Source organism: Dreissena polymorpha, chromosome 5, assembly GCF_020536995.1.
Source record: "Dreissena polymorpha isolate Duluth1 chromosome 5, UMN_Dpol_1.0, whole genome shotgun sequence".
NCBI lineage: Eukaryota > Metazoa > Mollusca > Bivalvia > Myida > Dreissenidae > Dreissena > Dreissena polymorpha.
Window position 1 is genome coordinate 121,796,702 of NC_068359.1, and position 26,972 is coordinate 121,823,673.

Here is a 26,972-nt window from a genome sequence, read left to right on the forward strand (position 1 = left end):
TGCCAAGTCCCTGTGATCTTTCCCCTGTGATCAGTTATTATTTAAAACAATTAGCTTTGCGTTATTGGCAATACATGTTGTAATAAATATAATGGGCACAAATGCAGTACTTATTTACACTAATTTACACAAAAAATCACCACTATGCAAGATATTCTTAAAACAAAAATATATACATTGATCCGTAAAATAACTTCTCCTCCCATAAGCGAAAAAAAAAATGCATTACATACTAGTCGCCGCACTCCAGTGCGACGCCAATAAATTCACAATAAAATTGGCTATTCAAGCTCTGTCAGGCTAAAAGTTACCATCGCTAATTCCTTTATTGCCCCCTATTGACAACCAACTTCTACTTCTCGAGTGCAACATAACCGGTATGTTAGCCGTAGACAGCTCTGTTAGACTGCAATTAAGATTAAAGGTTAACCAATCGCGAGAAAAATCTGCATTTTCAAAGCTTAAACAATGTTCTGTTTTCTGTACTCTTCAATATGTATAAGGTACAGTAAGCTAAGTGAACAAAGCAATAAGTAGACTTATCAACTATGTAAGAATTAAATTAAATGAAGCTTAATTGAAACATTATTTTAGTGATGTTACGTATATTAATTCGGTAACTTGACACGACTGAAGTTATCATTTTAAGTCCCCAATATTTAAATCTTAATGGCATGAACATTAAAAACATATTAGCTATTTAAATACAAACTTCAATTAATTTGATACTCAATGCAAGTGATTTCGTTCCAAAGAATTATTTTATGTCTACTTTACTCATTTCATATTTCAAATAAAGATTCTATCTTGCAATACGCAGTGTTGCAAAACGCACACTTTTATTGCTTTAAACTTTATACAGCCGGGATTCGATAATAAATTTCGTAAAATTACGTACAAAAGCATGAAACTGTATTCACACGGGATTCAATAATAAATCGTGTGACAAAATATTTTTAAAATGATTTGTTCGTTTCGTTGTATTGCTTCGTTGCACCCTACTTCGGTACATGTGAATTACCGTGTCGCTTATGTAGACTAACCACAATAGTTATATCATCCCGATAAATTAATGAGTTTTGCGATTCAATGCGTAAACATCAAAACCAGACAGATCCTTTTAAAGACCCATTAACACTCAAAATCAACGAATATTTCGTTAATTATTTCGTAAAATAAACTTAACCCATACAAAATCAGTGTTCCGTATATAATAGCCATAATTTCAACGCTAGATGTGGTCAGGTAACGATGTATATTGTTAAGTCTATGTTACCAGACCACGTCTAGCGTTCACATTTTGGCTATTGCTTTAAGGAACAATGATTGTGTATATGTTAACTTTATTTTATGACATATTTTTCGAAATAATCGTTGATTTTGAGTTTTAATGGGGCTTTAAATAACCCAGTTTCTGACTACAACGAGCATGGTGTATATTACTTATTAGGTAACGAGTGGCCGCATTGGTTTGATTTGAGTTTATGAAGATTTTCTTTCATTAAGTTCTTAAAAACGTCCACCTCTCTGTCACTAAAGGGTTTAGCCCGTTTTTCGCTTGTTTTGTGGCAGAGTCAGAGGCCATATTGGACAATGTTCGTCTGACAAATTGCGCGAAAACGACGTCATTTGCATTGTTGGTAAGTTTACTGTGGTAAGTTAACAAATTTGAATTGTTATGTTACAACGAAGTAACCATCGTTTATACAAATACAATTATCTTGCGGAAACATAACCATCTAAATAACTGCGTTAATTAAGTTACTAAAGTTAATATTAACCACTGTGATTGACCGCTGAGGTTATAAAACCTGTCAAAACACAATTGTTTAATGTTTATCAATATACGTACATTTTTTACATAAATTAACTTTCATTTTCGACTGATTTTCAGAAAAAAGTTTGTACATATTGCATAACTATGAATTGATAGTGAATCGACGACTGGTCCTTATACCATCCCGTCTGCCAATTATCATCTCGTTCATTGATGGAAGCTGTTATCAAAGCAATGACTTATAATGGAAACCAAAACGTCGACTTTGTACATGTACTTATAACTTTTTTGGAAGTATCTTTGCATAAAAATAGAATATTCGAATATGAATTTTGATTCGAATATTCGGCCGATTTTTGAATATTCCAATATTCGGATATTTGGTCCCATCCCTAACAAAAATGTACACTTTCTGCTGCTGTCGTCGATCCGTTTTCACGTGTAAAGCGCCGTTGTAACCAACACCAGTAACTGCAAATGGTGGTGCATCTGTGACCCTGGACGCCGGAAGTGGCGGTGGGACCATCGCAGTGTATGATTTCCCCGTAATTTTTCTACAGTTCACACAATTATGTATGATGCTTCCAACGCTCTGTCGAATAGATGGTATCCAAAACTTCTGGCGTAGAAGAGTGACCGTCTGGGGTATACCAGCGTGGAGCTGTCTGATGTGCGCGTCGTTTATGATGAGCCTTGTTAAATGGGCTTTCGGTGGTAGCAGCAAGTTTCCTTTGCCTCTGGTTTTGTGGGCATTGTGGAATCTCCCCGCACTACGAATGCAGCAATCGTCATCAAGGTAAAGCCGCAGTTGTCGTATGATCGACTGTCCATGCTTCTTCAGTCGAAGTTCCTTGATGACGTCACCGTAACTCTGCTGCTGTTGGTAACGTATCCAAAAGCGTTCAGCTACTCTGCATTCTTCTGTTGTCAATGGCCCTAGAACGCGCGTATGACGTGATGAAGGTCTACTGTTGTTGACGAAGCGCAACACGTATGACGTCACTCAAATAAACTTTTGGTAACTGCTGTATGTTTGCACATCTATAAGCTGTGTTGGCCATCAGCCTCTATATTTTCAGGAGGCGAAGAATTGTTAGCCTCTTCGTCTTTCACGGTAGCGAAGGCGGAAGTGACATAAGGTTCCCATGGTTGTCATGTGAATTCGCTGCAAAACCAACTTGGTCCGTGTATCCATAAAGTGCTGCTTTGCAGTTGATCCTCTGAGATCCCTCGTGTTTGCAGATCTGCCGGGTTTTCATCTGTAGGGCAATATCGCCCATCACACTCTTGATTTCTTTTTTTCTGTTGGCATTGAAGCGATTGAGTTGTTTCCCTGTATTCAGCCAATGCAAAAATATTTGACTGTCGGACCAACACACGATCTTCTTTACTGGAATAGCTTCTGTAATGTGTTGGACCATGCGAGCTGCGACGAGAGCTGCCATAAGTTCCAGTCGTGGGATTTCCTTCAACGGTGTCACTCTGTTCATTTCAAGTACAATGGATGATTCGCTCCCAGAAGTGACGTAGGCGACGGCTCCATACGCGCGGATACTTGGATCTGCGAATACGTGTAATGTGTTGTTGTCATCAGTTGTCTGGCTCGTGAAGTATCTCCGCTGGCGTGAAGAGTTCAAGACGAGATCGAGGTCATTCGCTATTGATCAATATCAATTAAACGTTCACAGTTAGACGTCCATGGTCGTAGGTTGAATCCCGCTTCAGTCATCAAGTCACGCGCATGTCGGAAGTAGCTGAGGGTATCGTCTTCGCTGTGAAAACTTGATATAAGGTTGTCCACGTACAGATCTTTGGCAATCACGGCTGCCGCTGGGTTGTTTGTATTCAGCTCGATGTGTTTCAACAGCGTGGCATTTAAAATGAATGGTGAACACGTCGCGCCGAATAACACAGAGCGGAAACGATACGTTACTAGTGCACTGTCGGAGTCCGTAGGGTCTGATAACCACAAGAATCGGGTCACATCTCTGTCGTCTTCATGAAGAGCGACGTTCAAAAATGCTTTTTCAATGTCTGCTGACACAGCATACTTTCCCAGTCTGAAGCGCATGAGCAGCGTTGTTAGATTGTTCAGTTCCGGTGGGGTGGACTCCAAACAATCATTCAAACTGGGACTACCAGCTGATGCGCAGCAACTACAGTCGTATACTATTCTGATGGGAGTCGTGGTAGAGTCCTTCTTTACTCCGTTGTGGGGAATATAATGTACGTGTTTCGATGTTACAACACCATCTATTTCCTCTATAAAACTCGATTTTCTTGCTCTTTGATAAGTTCACTGTATTTCAACAGCAGACGTATTGTACTCTCTGTCCTCCTCTTCGTGATATCATCGTTGGTCGGGAGCGGTTGGTAGTTTTGTTTCCACGGTAGCTTTGCTTTATACTTTCCGTCCGTAAATGATATGCTGTGTTCTTGGTAGTAACGGAGACTCGTTGCAGCATCTCTGTCTTCAACCTCGTCGGAGCAAATGCCCATCGATTCTATACTCCAGAACTGCTGAGATCCGTAGAATCTGAGCAGCAATTACGTCCATCACGTAAGAAGTAAGTTGTCTTTTTCCGGGCCCCAGTGTGAAATGCTGCAGTGGGAAGCAGGTCTGTTTGGTCGTTGTGTGTGTTACCTGCGTCCATAATGTCGATCTCCCGATAAAAAGCGCGTCGAAGATCGCTCAATTTCCAACTTCCGGTCCCGTGATATCTGGCTCAATTCCGTTTCGTGTCTGGTGGTAGTCTCTGCAGAATGATGGGAACGAGGAGAGTGCCGTAATTCTCTTGCGATCCTCATAGCGATTCCAGACCCCGAATATTCGTCTCCAACTGGTCATAAAATCCACGTAGACTCTGCACAGTGGCGGAAGGGGACGGAAGCTGTAATAACGTATTCATGTATGCCGCTATGATTTTATGTTTTTGTCCATAGCTCTCAGTCAAAAGTGAGATTTCCTGGTCGTAGTAAGCGTTGGTATGAGCAAACCCTTCAATTGTTCTCGACGCCTCGCCCTCCAGCATTGTCTTCAAATAATTAAATTGTTGGACATCTGTCAAACTTCCGTTTTTATGTATGGCCGATTCATAGCTGTCCCTAAACGATTGCCACGTTAAGATGTCACCGTTAAATGTTATGAGGTTGAGCTTTGGAAGCTGGTAAAAATACATACTCCGCTGGGCTGGTTGCATTACGTTGGTGTGTGGCGATGGCCGAGGCGACTTGACGTGGTTGATGAAAGGCCGGAAGCGACGACTGATTTACGTTTTCGGATGATGTCGGTAGGGTAGGTATCTGTAGAGACGCGTGTGGTTCTTCCTCTACGCTTCGATAGCGTGTATTGGATAACTCGGGTGGCTGCAGAACGGACATCGACAGACAACTATCATAGACGGCTGTACGACTTGAAGATGGGTGATCACGCGGATTTTGACGGTATCTCCGAAGCTTCGCTTCCATTTTAAAAACGTTCATCTGCGAGTTCAACAGCTCGTCTGGGGTCGATTACTCGTCTTATAGTGCGATTATGTTCTCATTTAAACCTCGTATAATCTCCAAATTGTTCTCTATTGCAACGATGGTTGGTTCAAACTGCAATTTGTCATTTTTTTCCAATCTTTCGATTAGTCGCTCAATAACTTTCTGATTTCCTAGCCTCTGCTCTTTTAACTAATCTGTATTTGTTGACGGCATCCATAGTTTTTCGTCACGGCACCACACATGTCTACTTGAAATGAATAAATAAGTATAGCGTTGTGTTTTACGTTTTAATGTCGTCCTTTCTCGATCATAACAATATATTAACTGAAACAACAATAACAATATGAAGTGCATGTATATGACGTTATTCGGCGGCGTCACACGACGGCGCACCATTGGCGGCGTCACACGATGACGCGCCAAATTCCCAACAAGTACTTTTTAGGTTTCCGAATGGCTTATTTGCTTTGAAGATTATATCAAAAATACTATTTAGGCTTGTCTATACCAGGATCAAAACTGTTTCCTTACCAGAAACTTGTCTACAGCAGAAAAGACCTGAAAACAATCCAAGACGAACATTTTATTATTACGCTTGAACGTCATTTTTAGAAAGACAACTCAGTTTACCATTTGACAACATAGAATTGAAGCAATTGTGTTGTCAATTAGGATTACAAAAACCATGCTTCGCTATAGACATTTGCCTATGAAATTATTTTGTTTAGGAAAGCCAGCTTATCTTTTTTCTCGCGAACTTGCGGGAAAAATGTATAGCCGCAGTTAATGGCTTAAGATAACAGTGAATTTCAATAAATGAAAATTGTTCGATATTGATAGTAACATGAATTTTAGTAAATATATGTTAAGTTGATGCTTAAAAAAATACTGACAGACAAAAGTCGGTAACAATAGTAGTTGATTAAATATTGCAAATTTTGTCTAAGAGTTGCAGTACATTAAACGACTGGTTTACAATCGGAATTTTAAAATACTATCAAATTATATTAATGAATGAACGCTGGAGTTATGCGGGTAGCTTTAATTGACGTTGTTCAATCCTTTACCTACGTTGGTGTCTGCTTCTTTCCTTCTCTGTCGCTAAGTGAAATGGCTAGCGAAAATGCAATTAAGGGGAAGCGTGCCTTGAATGGCATATTATCGTCATTGTATAAATATGGTCAACTATCTAATTCGGTCTTCTTTAAACTGTTTGACAGTTAAATAAGTCCTGTTTTATTACATGTACATGAAATTTGGGGTTTTACAGAAATTCAATGTATCGAATCGGTCCACCGACATGCCTGCAAAGGTACCTTTGTGTTGGTGAAAAAAATCAAATATCATGAGCCTCGGAGATTGTGGTCGCTACCCTATTGTAATAACTTCACAAATTCGATGCCTAAAATACTGGCTGAAAATAATAAGCATGCCCGACACCAGATACGTAAAAAATGCTATAATTTCTTATTGAACACAAACTTAAATCTCTTCTTTAATTGGGCCAATGAAATTAAGAACTTACTTAACACAAATGGATTTATTACATTTGGATGAAACAGCATGTCCCAAACCCACAAAAATTCATAAATGAATTTAGAGAAAGTCCCAATACTTACAAAACTGGTGGAGTATAGTTAATACATCTCCCAAACTTGAATTATATAAACATATTAAATCACAATACGAACACGAATCATACCTAGACATCCTATGTGTGCGCAAATTTCGGCGCAGTTTTGTCCAACTTCGTTGCCGGAACCCTTCCGATAGAAATCGAAACAGGCAGATATCGCGGTATAACAATAGAACAGCGACTTTGTCCAATTTGCAATACTGGTGAAATAGAAAACGAATTACATTTCCTATTCAAGTGCCCTGTATTGCAGGATATACGAAAAACATATATACAACGTAAATTTTCATAAACCCAAATATACATAAATTGTTTATAATGCTGTCAAGCAATAATGAACAGACAATTAAACAAACTGCTTATTACATTGTTAAAGCACTTGAAACGCGAAAATTAATTCTTGATCTTTAATATAACCTAATTTAGAGGTTTGCCACAGGACTAAGCTATATTTTCAAATGAATGTAAAAGTGTTCTTAAGCTTAAAATGTAGTCTCTTACCGAGAAAGTCCTATATTTCTTTTCGATAGGCTTACTACTCGGTATACAATTTCTGTCAATTTACTGTAGGCCCTACCTATATAACCTAATTTCTTAGAATCCTTAGATTCAACATTAACATCGACAGCTCGCCCGATGGACCAGATAACGCCTTCACGTCTCAACTTCGGTTCAGATCGTAACGTGATTGTGCGCAACTCGAAGCAGAACAATAACTGGCAAGCAGAAGAACGCGCTGTCAGTTATTTCCCCGTTGCCCCTAATGCCTTTTTTGAGATGAGTATCCTTGTGGAACAGCACTGCTTTAAGGTTTGAGAATTTTTTAACGCGGTCTGTTAATTACTAATACTGCTAATATGTTTACCGCCTTTGTGCATTTTCTCGTACTATGACTCTGCAATGTAATTACAGTGTTCCTGCAATCTGATCACAATCTTAATGCAATCTTTCAATAAAATAAACTTTTTCTTAAATGCAATGAGATTTCTACTTTGATTATATCTTATTTCTACCTTAATGCGTTCTGATTTTTACGTCAATGCTAAATTATCGTTATAGAATATGCATGTTTCTCTATCGTATAAAAATGAAACAAGAAGTTGGTTAACACGGATATAGGTTTATGGTCAAATTATAGTTTTTTCGTAGAAATAACAGGAACTGATTGGCGTTTTATATGTTTAAAGAAATAATTTTCCAATTCAAATGAATTTCTTGGGTGACGTAGCTAAGACTCCTAAAAGAGTTCCAGTGTTTTGAAAGATTGGTTAACGATTAAGAATATACGTAATATTAAATGTACGCTTAATGTTTAAAACGCACTATTTTTGTCGTTGAAGGTCGCCGTGAACAACAACCATCTTTTGGAATACAAACACATACTGCTGCCACTGGACAAATTCACGTTTCTGAGAATCGACGGCGACGTCAGAATCACGCAAGTGCGCTTCCAGTAAGGTCACGGACATCATAACAATAAATGTATTTTAAAGCAAGCATTACGTGTGCAAAAATATTCATCTGAAATTAACATATTATGTACGGATTTGTTTGATTTCGTGTATTGATGGCAAAGTCGATATTTACACGTCATTATGATATCTATTTTTAAAAAACGGACGTCACATCCCATCCATTTGTGTTTGCCATGGCCATAGTTTTGAACTATGATGCCTTTATACTCATCATTTATTAAGCATAATTATTATTTTGTAATTGTAGATTTTCTATATTTCTTGACTTTTAAACGGATTATATACTATGTGTGTTTTCGAAGTATATTACAGGTTCACAATAAAATCGATCTGATGTATTGTATATGTTTGCATTGGTCTACTTATGTTGCCAGTTTCACGTTATATATACCTTTTTATTTTTACCCGATTGGATACAACACACATCTTTGAGTTGGTCTCCTGGTAAGAACATGCAATACTTGATGTCTTTAGATCTTTAGAACACTCATAATTCTGAATCGAGAGAAGTAGAGAACGGCTGACACCCTAGCCATTACACACATCTCATCAAAATCCATTAATGTGTTACTCATGGGCATTGCTTTCATGTATTTGAGAGTAAAGTAAAAATAAACAGACTTAGGCGGTGTGCAATTACTGATATTTGATGTCCGACCAAATTGTCACCAATTAACTGCAAATCGTTTTTCTTCATCATGGTATCCCAACAGCTCCACATGATTGCTAGGTGATCTAAAAATACAACTTTATATCAACATCCAGTTGTGATTGTCTTAACGCGGAAGATTATTTCATGTATTTAAGTACAACGGTTTAATTTGAAACGGAGCATTAATACTTAACTTATGTATGGATTTGTGTGTGTTTCTTCCTTTTTTAAAGTAATTTAGCTAATAGAGAATAACATCAGATTGATATTGAGATTGATACACGGGCAGCCAAAAGGCTGTTTTCGACATTTAATAATTGTCTTTATTCACAATTTAGTTCGGACTCGACCTTTTAAAACATTCGTCTTTAGAAATTATAAGTCAGAAACTGCGACCAGCATATTCCTCGGCCCCTGTGTTAATTTTCAAGAAATAAATATTTTAACAGACGTTTCCTATTAATTTACGTTATAGCCGATATTTTGAGTACATCATGACCGTGTTCTATCAGGTATATGTATATATGACTTATTTTCTGAGGAGTCATTACTTCATTTTTTTCTCAGAAGAAAAAATACTTCAATTTGCTAAGGAGATACGAGACCACTTTTCAATGGAATAATGCTTCATTTTCTGATGAGCTATGATGAAATTCTCTTATGAAAGATGGCTTTATTTTCTGACTTCAAATTTCAAATGAGCTATGATGAAATTCTCTGATCAGAGATGGCTTTATTTTCTGAATTCACATGAAATTTTATTGCTTCACCTGGCTTCATTTTCTGACTATACGTGGCTTCATTTTTTGACTTCACATGGCTTCATTTTCTGATGAAACATGGCTTCTTTTTCTGATAAGGCATGACTTCATATTCTGATGAGACATACAGTGAGGTTAGGGATTTTGTTCCGCATATAAGGGGTTGCTTAGGGATGAATATTTTTTAGGGATTAATCTCTAACAATCCTTTCTAGGATTGTTTAGGGATTTTTGGGTTGAAAACGGATTATTGAGGATTGTTAGGGCTGAACAGGGATGAACTATGCGCATGCGTACGGCTTAAAAGGCGGAGTTTGAAATGTGAGCTTTTGCTAGAACTGCGCATGCGTTGGGCCGAGAAGGCGGAGTGATTCTCGCTAGATTTAACTCGCGATAATAACTCCGCCTTTTAACCCCTACGCATCCGCAGTATCTTAATGTATTAAAGCAACGATCTATAAATGAACAAAGATTGGACACATCCATTCGGACCAGTAGAAAGTATCTGGAATTCGCGCAACGAAAACGAGATTAATATCAGTCACGTGAAATCAATCGAACCTCCGCTAGTCTCACTCTGTTATCTGGCGTTATCATTGGCTCCTGCAGCGTGTATGCCCGCTTGATTCAAATACACAACATTTCATTACTGCGCACACTAGAACGGACAAACTTTAAACATGAAAAGTTTCGATATTTATAGCAGCGTTGATAAATTAAACGTAATTTTAAAATAAAACATAATATATTTGGAAACATGGGAGTCTTTGGACCAATATTAAGTAATGAAACGTAATCATGGTATTTGTCGATCAAGTTAGCTGTTTAACAAGTACGCCTTTCAATTGTCTTTAACTTAATTCTTTCTTTCTGAAAATAATGAATAAAATATAGGTTTAAAAGTGATCTCGAAATCTATTGTCTATAATTTCAACTTTGATATTTTCGCGGTTATTAAATAACAACACTATGGGAGATTATCTGCCGAGTTAGACTATTTAAAAGCAAGCATGTAAGTACTTCTGACGTGCATATCATTTTAAAGGTAATACAAAATGTACAAGACTATGATTTTTTTAATTTAACATGAACCGTCTCGGAGATATGCATTTCCGATACACGTTTTTCTTATTGAAAAGTACATATCCGCCTTTGCCTAAAACTTTCTTATTTCTAAAGTAACATTTCATTTTGGAATATTTAGAGGTAATATAAAAAGCTATATAAAATAAACTAATTTATATTAAGCTGTCCCGGTGATGTTCTCTATATTTCCTAAACTGATATATTCCTTAATTATTATTATTTTTTAAATAAAGGGTTAATTTTTTAATTAACAATAAAACAGGAAACACATATACTGATTTTAGTTTCGTTCATTACGGAAAAATAATATTAGCAAGAGAATAAACATTTTAAATACACTATTCTTCAAAGAAGCCCATGTCCCCAATGTGGATTAAGTGTGTTCATGTCTGTGACAGCACATGTCTACGCATGTGTTCATAATATTATCACGATACGATGATTGAAATCTCGTCGCCGGGCATGTACACCACATAACGCGAATTTTTGTTTATTTATAAATCTTTGATCATCATCACACCTCTTACTGCAAACAATTGGTGTAAACATACTGTTATCTATTGTTACTTATGGCAATTTACTCATAGTTATGAGTAAATCTATATTTCTCTTTTCTCAAAATACTATTAAATTCTCCTCATCTGTATCAACCATATCATTACCATCATCCTATCAACATCATTATCATTATCGTACAGATAATAGCCCAAATACAATAAAGGAGTGAGTGCTTGTATTTGACAGGACTTTCAAAATCAAAGTGCAAAAAAAAAAACAATACTTCTGTATGTGTTCCATGTTCAACGGAGATCGCTTAGCTCAGTTGATGAGTCTCGAGACGACTACTGTAAACGTTGTAACATCCTTGTCAAATGTCTAAAGAACTGAAACGATACTATTGAAATGATGTAGAGCATGCCATTATGAATACTTAATATGCACATGTGTGGCATGTGAAAAGTACTAATATATTCATAACAATTCGACGGCAAGTATATACCTAAATCAAGAGTTACGGTTTTAATAAACTGATCCCCGCCGATGCCCAAAGTGCACACAGGACGCCCCGAACGCCCATCAATCGCGTGAAGTTTCTTATATATATTATAAATTTACAAATGTGAAACATTGATTTGTTTTAAGAAGCTGCTATTATCTACAAGATTCAATGATGCAATGATCGGTAGAAATTAACGATTAAGGTAAAACCGCGAGCGGGATAAGCAACTCTAACTGCATATGACGAATTTTTTTTAACAGCTATACTAAACCGACGTCAACATCTAACCAGTCACACCAAAACGAAAAAAAAAAAATAAGTAATCGTAAAGTAAACGTGTATTAAGCGTTTATTACGTAAGAAAACAAAACACTGCCATTTAAACATACCAAGATTTCAATAAATATGCTTGAAGTACTATCTCCAGGAAGTGAGAGTCTCAAACATGAAACACACAACTTAAAAATCCACAATAAAACACAATATGAAGTAAAAGATAAATCAAAATAATCAAGAAAACTTCTTCAGAGCTGCTTCCGACTTAAATGAAAATACACCCATCGACTTGTAATGTTATGAAATCGACTTACCGGTTTGGAATGCATTTTAAACTAATTGGCGGGTGCACACAGCAGCGGAAAATATGCCAGGTTAAAATAGATTGTACATCCGGTGATGCCGGTTTTGACACCCGACGCATATGCACATGTATGAATGAAAGGCTTCATAAACGTTGACGTCGCTCTTGGTTATCAGAAAAATTCCCACGCACAGATTTAAACCGTCATTGTTTACAATCAATTAAGTGAACACGTATTGGCATTGGTATAGCGTTTTTTAAAGTTGTATGTTCAGCGCTTGTGCCGGAAAACAGGGATTAATGTATATTTATGTTCAGCTCTATAATATTGATATCAAATCTGTATGAACAAATGTCGGTGGACATTAATCCGGTGTTAATTTTTGAAAATATTGAGGCGTTCATTAATTATGGATCTAAAACGGAGCATTACTCCGCATATAAAAAAACACCGGGCGCATTGCATATTAGTTCGGAGACATGACTCCCAAACGGCCAACAGCTCTTTCATATGTGAAAGAGATTGACACGAAATACCTACCCATCTATTATAAAGTTTATATGCGTACTTCAATAGTATAGGTTTTGTAACATAACAGCAAATTCATATTGTCTATATATCAGAAATTATCAGGAGATATTAAATATTATAATATGTTTGAATAATGTAAGAAAATGTTAAACGTTTATTTACATCAATATTTATAAATAAAATAACTATTATAATTAGTGATACATCTTATAAGAAAGTAGAAACTTGATCAAAATGTTTATTAATAGCAAGTAGGGACATGAAATATTCTTCATTCACTGTAGAGTAGACTAAGTCAACAAATTGAAAGATCAAATCTAGTATATTTAGATATTTGGATAGGTTTAACAAGGCATTCAATTGAAAATGGTCAACGATATTGACATAGGGGCCTGACAGTAAAATCTTGTTTGCATCGGTCATACAAAGTTGCACAAAGTATTGCACCGGGAAACGCAATCTTATTCAACTATTAGAGTACATAGGGATTATTCGAAGTGTGTAAATAATTGAATATTTTGTTTTCTCCGTTCCCAGGGTGTCATTGGTTCAGTACATTAAGCAATTCAACCAATCAACAATAAGCACGTGAAGAAACGGACACTAATGACCAATCAAAGTTATAAGGGAGTTTGATGCAAATTAACGTGTAGACAAAATGTAGATGTTTGGTCAGAATGAAGCATTAAATTATGCGGTTAGATTTGTCACGTTTTCTTGACCGCCGCGCTGTCAAATTGTATTTCACGAACATTAGCAAGCGTTGTATTAGAAAATATTCAATAGAAATAAATCGCGATGAAAACAGAAAAGAACTTTGTTTGTTACTGTGTGTTCTCCACGAACAATAAGTAATTAAGTTACATTTTATAGCATTTTATGTGGTGCAAAATAAGTGGTTTGTTGATACACATATAAAAGAGCTGTTGGTTATTTGGGAGTCATGCTTTGCTGCTTAAAGAACATATAGATGCACACCTTAATTTAGATTAAGCAAATAAAACACTAGGTATTGCCAAGATCCATAAGCGTCAAATATATACGAGACGTAAGAGCGTAATCGTGCGCAGCGAGTCTTGCTCATATAGTATTGAACCTCTAATTGCTTTCTTTCGAAATGATTTCATGTCTCCGAACTAATATGCAGTTTGTCAGCAGGTTTTTTGTACAGCGTTTTTATAATTCTACAGTAAAATGATTAATACCGTCGAATGTCTTATATTACACACACTAAATGTTGGCGTTAAGTACGCGATAAAACATATAATGATAAAAAATAATAATATAACAATTAACAAAAAAAGATAACTCTTGATTTCCTCAAGTGAAAATGTTTTCCAAAATATTCGCACCAATGCGGAATTCATCCACGACAGTTATTTCGCATTAAACCTTATAACATAGGAAGGGGCTGTTTATCATTTTGAAGTCAGGTCCCAAAATGTGCTAACATGGAAGTAAGTTCCAAAAAGGGGGGTTAACAGGCTATAAGTCGGCATTAAATGATTTAATAGACATAAAACGCGTCGAGATAATAACTTAATCTTGATTTATGTTATGCGATGTTCTCTTTATTTCTAAACTGATCTATTTCTTAATAAAATATTCCCTGCAAACAGAAAACACATATATTTATAATGCTTTCACTTATTACGGATACAAAATATATGAAAGACACTTTGAATTTAAATCTGCGATGGAGGCGCAAACGCATTCTTTTCAAAGACTTGTACATTGATAAGTCTTTGTTCTTTTCAAGGTGGATGTCCCCCATTTTTTATTAAAAGCGTTTACTGGTATGCCTATGACACCACATGCCGGCACATGTGTAGATAAAATGATAACGATAAGATGCGTCATCGTTATCACTTGCCTGAAATATTGGTTGCCGCAATGACACGAATCTTTGCTGCAGAACGGCAATTATTACGTATAATCCAACTTGTACCGTGTAAAGAAATACACACAGTTTCGTTTTCGATTATTTGGTGATAATACAAACATTTATTTTTTTTGAGTTTACAAATGACGTGTATTTAAGGCTATGAAAAAAAGCTGTATGCAGCTTATAAATTGTAATATGTGTGTGTGTTTGTAATTCAGAGTTTATTTACAGGTCGTCGCCGAGTCTTCACGACTACATGATGTTCTCTATCAGGGGAAAATATTTAATTTTGAGTTGGTAACTATCTTGTGTGCATTGAACAAAAACAAGTACAGGTGACAGCCAATTTATTTTTTGAATTGTAACCACGCATTTAGCTAAACAGCATAGATATGTTTATCATTAATGCTGCTTGCTGTTTGTCATTTGCTCACACTCTTTTCGCTTCATGAACGCGGTTGAAGAGGGATTTGACAGCAAAGTTATTAGGCGTTTACTATTGTTAAAACAATAAAGGAATTCTGAATAACAGTTTTGCAATGCATTCATGGTTAACGTTTGCGAGGTTACCAACTGTAAATCGTTGTCTTACAACTTGTTTAAGAGAAAGCTTAAACGGGTTTAATTTAAGTTTTTAAATGTAACTGCAACAAAAACCGAATGAAGCAATCATACATGCTGCAAAACTAAGACAGGGCGATGCTTACGGGTATCACTCTTGGCCATTATTCCATGAAATGTAGTTGTGAGACATAGCGATTGCTAGACACATTGGAAAGCCTTTATATAAATACGATTTGAAACGATAAACACAGATGGACTAGTTGTGTATAAACGTTATGCCCTGTTTGTTAACATTCACATGCTAACACTACTTCCGTTCAGAAATCCTCTCGTAAGTGTCATATAATCAGTCATTTGAAACATGAATGTTAAGATGCATATGTTGTTGCATTATATACCCTTACCGTTATTGCATGCAAATCATATTTTTACAATATATGATAAGAAAACAATCCGACAAGAAATTTTGTGAATTTATTTTTTCCTCCTCTCACAGAAGAAAAATTCTTATTTAAAAGCCTAATAAACAGTTCGGTTATTATACCAATTATGTTACAACAAAATAAAAAATACTTACTGTAATAATTGTGAGGTTTCCGAATGGCAAATTTCCTTTGAACATTAGCACAAAAATACTATATATGGTTGTCTTTACTAGGCTCCAAACTGTTTCCTTACCATAAACTTGTCTATAGCAGAAAAGACCTGAGTCCAATCCATGAAGAACATTTTAGTATTATGTCTGTAGGTCATGTTTAGAAAGATAAGTCATGATAATATTTGATAAGCAACCTAGAACTAAAGCAAGTGAGTTGTCAATTAGGATTACTAAAACGATGCTTCGCTGTACGCTTTAGAAATTTGCCTGTGAAATTGTTTGCTTAAGGGAAGCCAACTTATCTTTCTCTCGCTAGCGTGTGTGATACATGTATAGCGCAGTTAATGGCTTAAAATTGCAGTAAAATTCAATATATGAAATTTAATAACATGTATTTTAGTGTATATATGCTAAGATGATGCTTAACAAATGTTAAACATTAAAAACAAAATACTTACAAACTTACGTCGGTAAAAAAGTAGTTGATTCAATATTGCAAACTTTGTCAAAGAGTTGCAGTTCGTTGTGTAAATTATATGACTGGTTTACAGTTTGAATTGCATAATTAAATATAATAGCATGCACGTTTAAAAAAACACTTTCAATTCATACTTATAGTTTCCGATACACATTATTCGTCGAAGAAATTTAAAAATGCAAACGAAACTGTTATATGATATTATTCCACAACGGAGTACATTTGGTGTCTGCTTTACATGGCTACCCAGTGATATAAATGCAATATAGCGAAATACACTAAAGTATTCCGAAATTCTGATAAACGGCAAGCATTGATCCAACATACAAAACATATCGGAAGTGAATCATCAGCAAGAGAATAACATGATCATCAATTTCTAAGCTTCAATCCCAATATAAATAAGATTTTACATTTTCTGGCTATTTTGTGTGCGAGTGGCATACAGCGTACCTTAAAAACAAATTCATAATAGCGAACCCTTGGGAACAAACAAACAAACCAAATGTGGTAATATGGTCTTTGTACAACTATTGAGTTGTTGTTTAGAAGTGGACCGTGTGTATCTTCGAATTGTTGTAACAACTGATCACTCCAATATAATAATAACGTGCGGACGACTGTTATTTATGGTTTTTAAAGTATCGAACGCAATTAAAAGCGTTTAAACCTGCACAGTTGTTTGGACGCATATAGGGCTTCGTAATTGTGTAATGCAGTAAGAATAAAAATAAATAAGTACTAAATCTTATCTTTTAGGGAAAAACTTTTAGCATTCAACCTCATAATAACCAGGCGAAATCCCTCAATAATTCAATTGGCCTTATTCAAATTTCCTTTAAAGTCATCATTGTACTTAAACTTAGCTGCATTTCATTTTCGTCAGGCATAAATATTTGCAATTTGCCTGCTGCCTCGATTCATGTTCATGATAAACTGTAATGGTTATTTTATAATACTGGTATCAAGCGGTATATGTCCATATTTGCGCTATCAATAGCAAACGTTGGCTTCTAGCACAATGTGGTACACATTTCAAAATGAAGAATACTGTGAAGGTTTACTTTATTGAAAAGTTTTTGCAAAGTAATAGTTTGACAGAGTGAATTCTATAGTGGATTGTAGTTCTGTTCGATAAAAATGATATTGAAGGTTCGATAAATAAAACTATACAATAGTTAGTATGTCCACAAAGCATAGAATAAACTTCTTTTTTATAAGTTAAGTCACTTTCAACACAATATTTCACATCACGAATATACCACTGCATTTTTATTCACAAACAATATAATTCTTTAAAACAGCTTTTGATTATGCCATCAGTGGAAATAGACATCGATAACCGAATCTTTTACATGTAACAAAGACTGTAAACATAGAACAAAAATACTTAAACATACTTTTAACAAGTCCTTTAAAGGCATTCAACATGATGAAAATAGTTTCGATTTTTTAGGGAAATTATTGTATTGTCACGGGGTGTAAGTTATTCAACGTGTGAGACACATATGTATTCACAAAAATATTTCCTTTCCTTAAGATTGGAGTTTGACATTGTGCATTTTTCTTCCGACTGTTTTGAATTCAGACGTTAAATTCAAAATAGCTATTCAAATGCCAGGAAGAAAATTTGACCTACAATTCATTATAATACAATAGAAATAATGTTCTATAATTATTCGTCGCTCCTGTGATGTTCTAAAAACTGGCAATGAGGCGTTCATGTTTCATTCGCCGCGTCTATAAATTTGTAAGGTACATGCTTAATTTCAAAGGGCTGTTAGAATTTGGTTTTGTTCGAACCAGACCTTCGTTGCTTAAATTGGATGATAACTGCGTTATATGTATTCTCATATCTTATTTTTTAAATTGATCGAGTATATTTGAATCGATGACGCTGTATTACGTTTTGATATCCGGTAAGCTTACACAATTTATCTATAGAACTATTAGAAACTTGTTATGGTTATATGTTATATTTTTGTCATTTTAATCGATTTGATGAATTGCCTTATTAATTTTGTGACAATTTTGTAGAATGTCTTTATACTTTTGATGTACTGTTCGTGCTTAGTTCTAAATAGGTTCATCTGGTATGTTTTTTACTTGTAACTGGCGTTGTTTTACACTTTGTATGTGCAATTTGGTCTATTTCATTAAAATCCTTTAAATCTCGAATGCCGAAGTGTATGCATTCAGTCTTAAACTTGCCTATAATGTTAATGCAATATTTCTTAAATGTTATACAGGCATTTTAAGCTGATCTTTATGTTTTATGTATACTGTACGTGTACGCAATAGTTAGATGAAACTATATCATAGCAACCACTCATTCCAGGACTATGGATATCCTGTTGTTACAGTCAGGCTACCACAGGTAAATAGTTGTGTTATTCCATTTAAGATTTACTTTTTCCTTCATAACACGTTTCTTTAAGAACTACAAGTAAAATTTAACCCAAACGCTATTACACTTAATTGCTTACACTTGATCGCATAATATCAAATAATTCGGTATCAAATTGGCTTTTGAAAAAAATGCATGTCCACTTCCATGCAGAAGTAAATGTCAAATTGTTTTCTGGATCTGAAAACAAAATGAAATCTGAACAAAGATAGCATACAAGTTGCAAGCTTGCAAGCTTTTGTGTCTATAAGTGGTAGGCCACTGTAACTTATATTTGCTGTTAATGTTATTATATTCTTGCACAGGTCAACAGTTCGCTACAGACAACACACAATTTAAAAAGTAAACTTTTGTATTCTTGATAGAAGAAATAACATCAAGATTGAATTCATTTAGTTACATTGAAGAAACCAGTTGATATTAAAGGGAAATATCGACCGTTTATACGGTATAATATTTTCATAAATGAGATCTCTTTAAGTGTTTTGTAAATGGTTACTAGACGAGTCTGTGTCTTTTCAAAAAGATCAATACAATAAAAAAATATAAATATGTGTTCCGTTGATGAATAAAACAGGCGCAGGGAAATCCTTAAATATGGTAAAATATTAAGATTTATTTAACGACTGCAGTATATTAAAACAGGTAGGCGGTGTATGTACGCATTTCGAATCCAACAAGCGGCATGTAAACATATCTCTTTGGCATTGTATATACTGTCTTAATGATATAATCAATTTAAAAGTTGTTGTCGAGGTATGTCTTCCTTATAAAAAGGGCATTTCCAATCTCTAAATGAATGCCGTAGTTTATGGAGAAATACAGTCGGTATTAAACTTTTTATCAAGACTAGCAAGAACAACTGTGTGTCATTCAAATAAAATGAATCAAACGTTGTCTCTTCAGTTGTACAGTAAACATCTTGATCCAAAGAATCCATTGATAAGTTTTACTCTTTTAAATCAAAATATATTTGCGGCTAAGCAAAGCCAGAAGTAAAAGGTAAAAAGAAAATTTTGATTTAAAGAATATACCTTCGGTTTTATTGAAATAAGATACAAACACATGTTACCAAACTGAACAAAAAAAAGATTGGTTCAACCGAAACCTCTTTTTATGAAGGGTTGTTGTACAGGGCGACAGAAATGTGTAATTCATTTTTATTTGCATATATGTTCTGTTAACAATGTAAAATCTAAATGTTTAATAAATTCACACAACGTTTGATTTATTATTTGTACAATAGATAATACAATATCCTCAGCAAAAGAATTGAGTGAACTCATAGTGTGTCTGTTCATTTTGCGTCATAAATAACTTAACAAACAAAAAGCAAGTTATTCATAATCACATATTCGTGTTTGGTTTGTATACTTAATTCATCTGTATAAGGGATATTCACGAAACAAGTGTTCGATATGAAAATGTATTTTGATTACAATACCAACTATAAATAAAATACGACTTTTTTTGAAAACAAAATCATACTTTATGTTTCAATAAAGGGCCGCACTCAATGTCTGTTTATCCATCGAATCTCTTCTACTCCGTGTCTGAGTGGAACACGATAACTGATATACACTGTACGGCAAGTTGTTCACCGAGTCCTTGCATGTTCTCATGGGAAAGAGCAGGAGTTGAGGTCAGCAACACGAGTGTATTAACGCTTGGTTCCGTGACCAGAGATGAGGAAGGACAATACCTTTGCACTGCTAGAAATACCCAATCTGACGCTACAAACACAAGCAGGTTGATCGTGGTGACGGTTATCTGTAAGTCACCTTGATAGTTTATCTTAGTATGTCTTTGAATTAATATGTTCGTTCAGTTTTAAAATGTTTATCGTATTTTGTACATTGAATGCCTGTTCGGGACAATCTGTTCTGATTTCTGTTCTTGCTTTATAGCCACTTGCTATCCAAACTTCATATTAAAAACGACTCTCACTTTAAACTGAGAGGCTAGTTTTATTGTTGCGTTTCTATTTTCCAATCCTATATCCATACAAATAAATTAATTTAAATACGGGTCATTTTTAAGATGGTCCTGATTCAATAACTCTGTATCCACCGGACCGCATCTACAATCTCTTAGAGGGAAACTCACTAACCAATATCACGTGTTCGGCCGACTGTTATCCGTGATGCTCATTCACTTGGAAGAAATCGTATACAGTGGTCAGCAACACTAGAGTTTTATCTCTTGGTAATGTTTTGAGAAATGATGCGGGTAGCTATGAGTGCACTGCTACAAATGTCCAAGTGTATCGAATAGCGTCTTCTCGGCCAATTGATATAAAGATTATATGTACGTTCATATAAATTATTTAAAATTATACAATAATTATCTCTATTGATTTGGTTATACGTACGGTCTTTTTATACAAGTCTGTAAGCTTGTTACGCATAATACTGTATGCTAATACTATATTTATAGCGAAAACATATTAGGCGTCAAATAATTGGCGATAATCTTACAGTTCAAACAATAGAAATATAAAACTGTTACTTCAGGTATATATGTAGTATCATTTGATTTTCTACATGTGTCATGTAAGACACAAATATTTTATCTACATTATACATTATCATTACAGTATGTTGGAAATTTTGGAATGAGCCTTTACATGATTATTCCTTTCATGATCCGATTGATGTCCGATGGATGAGGTTTTGTTTATCTTACAGACGGCCCCGACACAGCAACATTGAATCCATCTACACTCTACTATTCGACGACAGAAGGAAATACTATGCCCGACATAACATGTTCTGCCACCTGTTATTTTAAAACGTGCAGTTTCTCGTGGACGAAGTCGGGAACTGAAGTCAGCAATTCTGGTGTCCTCTCACTTGGGTCCGTTCACAAAAACGAGGCTGGTTATTACATGTGCACAGCTATGAATCAAGGATCTTTAGTCAATGTAAGCAGCGGGATAATTGTGGTTGAGATTGTGTGTAAGTATTCTTTGGTTTCTAGCTGCCTTAATTGAATATCTATATACATAGAGAGAGAGAGAGTTATAGAGTGAAATATTTATATTTATATAGCAGAAACGGCCTGATATCTTAATTAACAGGAGGTTATGCTTTACTTTGAGCATTTTTGTTCAAATAAATGAAGTATAACTGATTTCCGAATCCGACTTTTTAAATATTACCTTGATCGAAACAGTGTTACAATTTTGTAGTACTATAATCCATTGAACAAATGAAAGTCATTACAGCAATGTTGGAGTGTGATTTACAACAGTATATGAATGACAGAACGTAAATGGGAAATCAAATACGAGATATATCGATGATATACTGATGAAACTCAATTAAGATTTGCTTGTATCGTGTGTATGTGTGAAACAGTGTCAAGATTATTTTACATTGTATTCATGTTAATATTCACACTAACTCAGAAACTTATGTTCTTACAGATGGTCCTGATAACATTACACTGTCAACTGTTATAAAAACCTACACTCTAAACGAGGGACAAACACTTAATGATATTACGTGTTCTGCAAAATGTTTCCCTGAGTGTACATACTCGTGGAAAAGAGGTAATACCGTGATAACGAACAATTACGAACTGTCGGTTGGCTCTGTTAAGAAAGGTGACGCAGGCATCTATGAATGTGCAGTAAGGAATCCTAAAACAGGACACATGTTAAACAGTCAGACAGTCGAGCTTATCGTTAGATGTAAGTAAAATTGTTTTACTAAATTAATAATGAATATCTGATAACAAAATTGCACATGAGTTTTAAGATGGTAAACAAGTCAACTTTATGTCGATGACTTTAAATTCTTATACAGACGGTCCCGATACGGCAATACTATCTCCGTCTACACTCTACTACTCTACGACTGAAGGGAGCATCATATCAACAATTACGTGTTCTGCTACATGTTATCCTTCAAGTTGTAGTTTCTCGTGGTCAAAATCTGGAACTGAAGTCAGCAGCTCTAATGTCCTGTCACTCGGGTACGCTCAAACAAACGACACTGGTAATTACGTTTGTATTGCAAAGAATCCAGGATCTCTAACAAATGCAAGCAGTGCCATAATGGTGGTAGAGATTTTATGTAAGTTAACGTTTCGTTTGAATTATACTTAAAGGATGTATATATTCACCGGATAATGTGCGTGAAATCTTAATGCAATAACAGTTATTTTATATTTTTATAGAAAACTCAGTTTAAGAGTTATCAATTATGTACTTAACTTTACACTTAATTTACATTTGATTAGATAGTGTATAACATGTTGACAAAATCATAGTACGCATTTACGGCAATTGTACACAGTAACTATCTAAACAATCATAATTACGTAGAAAGTTATGTCGTTGCAGATGGTCCTACGAACATTAACCTTTCACCAGTAAATAGGTCCTACACTCTAAATGAGGGGCAAACACTTCATAACATAACGTGTTCTGCAAAGTGTGTCCCTGAGTGTATTTTCTCTTGGAAAAGATCGAACAACGTAATGAATCAACCATGATGCACTGTCCTTCGGCTCGGTAAAAAGAGGTGATTCGGGCATTTATGAATGCGCTGTGAGCAACCCTAAGTCAGGGAAGATCTTAAACAGTCATTCAATCGAGGTTTTGATTAGATGTTAGTTTGCTTTTAGATTCTTATCAATATTGGTAGGAAATCGCAACTGCAGTAACCAACTTAAATAACTAAAACACATGTAGGCCGTATTCTAGAAATTGTGATAGTTATTATTCAAACATTTTAATTGTTCATTTATACCTACAGTATCTAATACGTGATTTACAAATTAGCAAAGGAATTGCTGATAACACATCTAGATAACTATATAAAAATAGTTTATGCAATTAATTTGCTACACCAAATACATATATTTAAACCGAACCCACTAATGGAAAATAAGACAAGCAATGTTTTCATAGTACACATTTTTTGTTGAATTCAATATTATCACACCTACAATATTTTAATTTGTTTCGGATATTAATCACGTTCGACTTAACCTACGCCAGGCTCGATTGGCGATTGTCGGCTCGAGTACTTCTTAAGTGTACCCCGGGTACTCGTAAGTATACTTAAATGTACCCCTGGTACGGAAAATATACACGTTCCCGGCCATTAGACTTTACCCGAGATTTATACCCGCTATAAATCCGATGTCGTAAAACGCGGTACAGAATAAAAAACAAAATTCTCTTTGAACAAGACCTGCGTCGACATGCTAATTTGAGTAATGGTTTCGATAATCTAGAGGCCACTTCATAGAATATTGACATCAATATGAACATAATGAATCTGTAAAACAATCCGAAAACGTCCAATTTTCCGGGTAAATTTCAGTATATTTTCCGTGTCCGTGGTACATTTGAGCATACTTAAGAGTACCCGGCGTACATTTAAGTAGTACCCGAGCCGAAAATTACCAATCGAGCTTTACCTACGGTTTCCCTATAGCGAAATCACCACTATACGATAGCTGAAACTGTATGATTTACTAAAAACAATAATATAACACAGATTTGCAATAAGAATCTACGACGAATATATTTTAAATATGTGTATAAGATGCAATAATAGAACTGCGCCATAAAGGTCGATCTCATGTAAGTCCCTTGTATTTATGAAACAGACGGTCCCGACTCCGCAACACTATCTCCGTCTACACTATACTACTCTACGACAGAAGGGAGCATAATATCAGACATAACGTGTTCTGCTACCTGTTATCCTTCAAGTTGTAGTTTCTCGTGGTCAAAGTCGGGAACTGAAGTCAGCAATTCTAGTTTCCTGTCACTCGGGTCCGCTCATAGAAACAAGGCTGGTAACTACGTATGTACTGCCAAGAATATAGGATCTCTAGCCAATGCCAGCAGTGCCGTAATTGTGATAGCGATTGCATGTAAGTAAAAGTTTTGTTTGAGTTGTTTTCAAAGAAAATCTATAAAACAAAAAATGGATATGCATCTATATGCTTGTGTACGAAGTAATGAAGAAAAGTCGTATTGCCGCCGGCTAATCTTACATTTTGGGCAAGTTACTCATTTCTCATACAATGCAGGATGATACATATGACATAACATACAAGTAAAAAAAAAGATTATTAGTCAGAATTTTTATTTGACGACATTCTTACTTGTATTTGTTTAAAGGAACAAAACCATTTTTCAGATTTATTTGAGAATCTGCTAGAATATTTCATTTTTTGAATTGTAATTGATCACTTTAATACATGTATTTCATTGTTTAAATTGAAATAACTATTCATTTCTCTCATGTATAATTCCCCTTTAATATAAACTAAACTGCAACGTGTGTATATATCCATGTTTTGATCACAATACTGCAACTTAAACTTTTTTGATGCTTACAAAATAATACACAGTATTGAATTTATTCAATAATGTGATTAACGAAAACTATGTATTATTAAACATTAATTAACTGAAAGCACAACAATAAAGTTCCAGAAAAAGTCATAACTTCGACACTTAAAGCTTATATTATATTAGTTGTTTGTATTCCACAGTTTATTGATGCAATCTATATGATCAAAACAACATGATAATGCATTCATATTTTGTCGAATAGTGTCGAATAGTTATACGTTTACAGATGGTCCTGCTAACGTATCTACGTCACCAGTTATTCGATCATATACTCTCAACGAAGGACAAACACTTCATGATATAACGTGCTCTGCCATATGTGTCCCTGAGTGTACTTACTCGTGGAAACGATCGTATACCGTGATAACAAACACCAATGTATTGTCAGTCGGTTCTGTTAAGAGAGGTGACACAGGTATCTATGAATGCGCTGCAAGGAATCCTACATCAGGGCATATTGTAAACAGTCAGTCAGTGGAGATTTTAATTAGGTGTAAGTTGTTTCGATTGTGTAGAAATAAGCTCTGATAAAAGAATTGCATCAGATTTGTGAATGCAACATTCGTAGTGATACTTTGTGCATTGTTCAATGAGAGTTGTAGATCTCTGATTAATATACAGGTAACTAACATGATTGTGTTTCCATCATCCAGTTAAGTGTACGTGGTATTGCCGAATATACGAATTGATGAAACTAATGAAAGTAGGATAAACAGTTTACTGTTAACGAAATCGTGCGTCCGTTTTGTTTATACCATACCGAGAACGCGTTCAGACAATGCTATTATCGCACTAGGCGGTTCGGAGCATCAGTTATTCATCGGTCATTTGCATCCCACTACTTTAACTTCGTTTTAGAACGAATATGATTAAATGTAAAAGAGTCTGTTTACTATAATGAAAAATGTTTTACAGATGGCCCTGACACTGTTTCACTTTCAACAACGCAATTGTCGTTCACCAGAAATGAGGGAGAGTTGATGTCCGACATTCGATGTTCTGCCACCTGTTACCCAAGTTGCACGTTCATATGGAGAAAGTCCGATATCCTTGTCAACCACAACAGTGTTCTGTCACTAGGCTCTCTCTTGAAGGGCGAAGACAGACGTTACGCATGCACTGCATCAAATCCGGAGTTAAATGTCCCCACTGAAAGTCCGATTGTCGTCATTGAGATTAGAAGTATGTGATTTGAAATTATTTACTTTTCATCGTATACAATATAATACGCATTCATAAATAAGTCTATACGTTGACAAATGTGCTAAATGTACCAAAAAACATTCGCTCCACAAGTTGTCCAGTCTCCAAACAAGGTAATCAGAAATGTACATTCGACGATAAATGTTTACTTACATTTAAGGTGGTCCCGAATCCGTTTCTCTGTCACCAACAACTCTCAACTACACACTGACAGAGGGTCAAGTTATTGATAACATCACGTGTTCAGCTCGATGTTCACCAGACGCCTGTTCATACACGTGGTCGAAGTCAGGCACCGCTTTCGTGAATAGTTTTGTGCTATCGCTTGGTTCATTCGAAATTGGGGAGGCGGGCAGCTATAGTTGCACTGCTAAAAACCTCGGGTCTGGGGTTACAGTTAGCAGTCATATTGTCCTTATTGAAATTAAAGGTACTTATTTTATTGGCGTCAGTTAATATATGTGTGT

The 26,972-nt window shown here is 35.3% G+C and overlaps 1 protein-coding gene across 1 annotated transcript in view; it reads left to right on the forward strand.

Moving 5' to 3' along the window:
- Window positions 1-8,370, forward strand: part of LOC127880488 (galectin-8-like) — a 118,857-nt gene extending 110,487 nt beyond the window's left edge. The window contains exon 4 of the mRNA XM_052427781.1: window positions 8,243-8,370. Coding sequence (XP_052283741.1) covers window positions 8,243-8,359 — 117 coding nt within the window. The 3' untranslated portion in view covers window positions 8,360-8,370. The remainder of the gene's footprint in view (window positions 1-8,242) is intronic.
- Window positions 8,371-26,972: the final 18,602 nt, after the last annotated feature.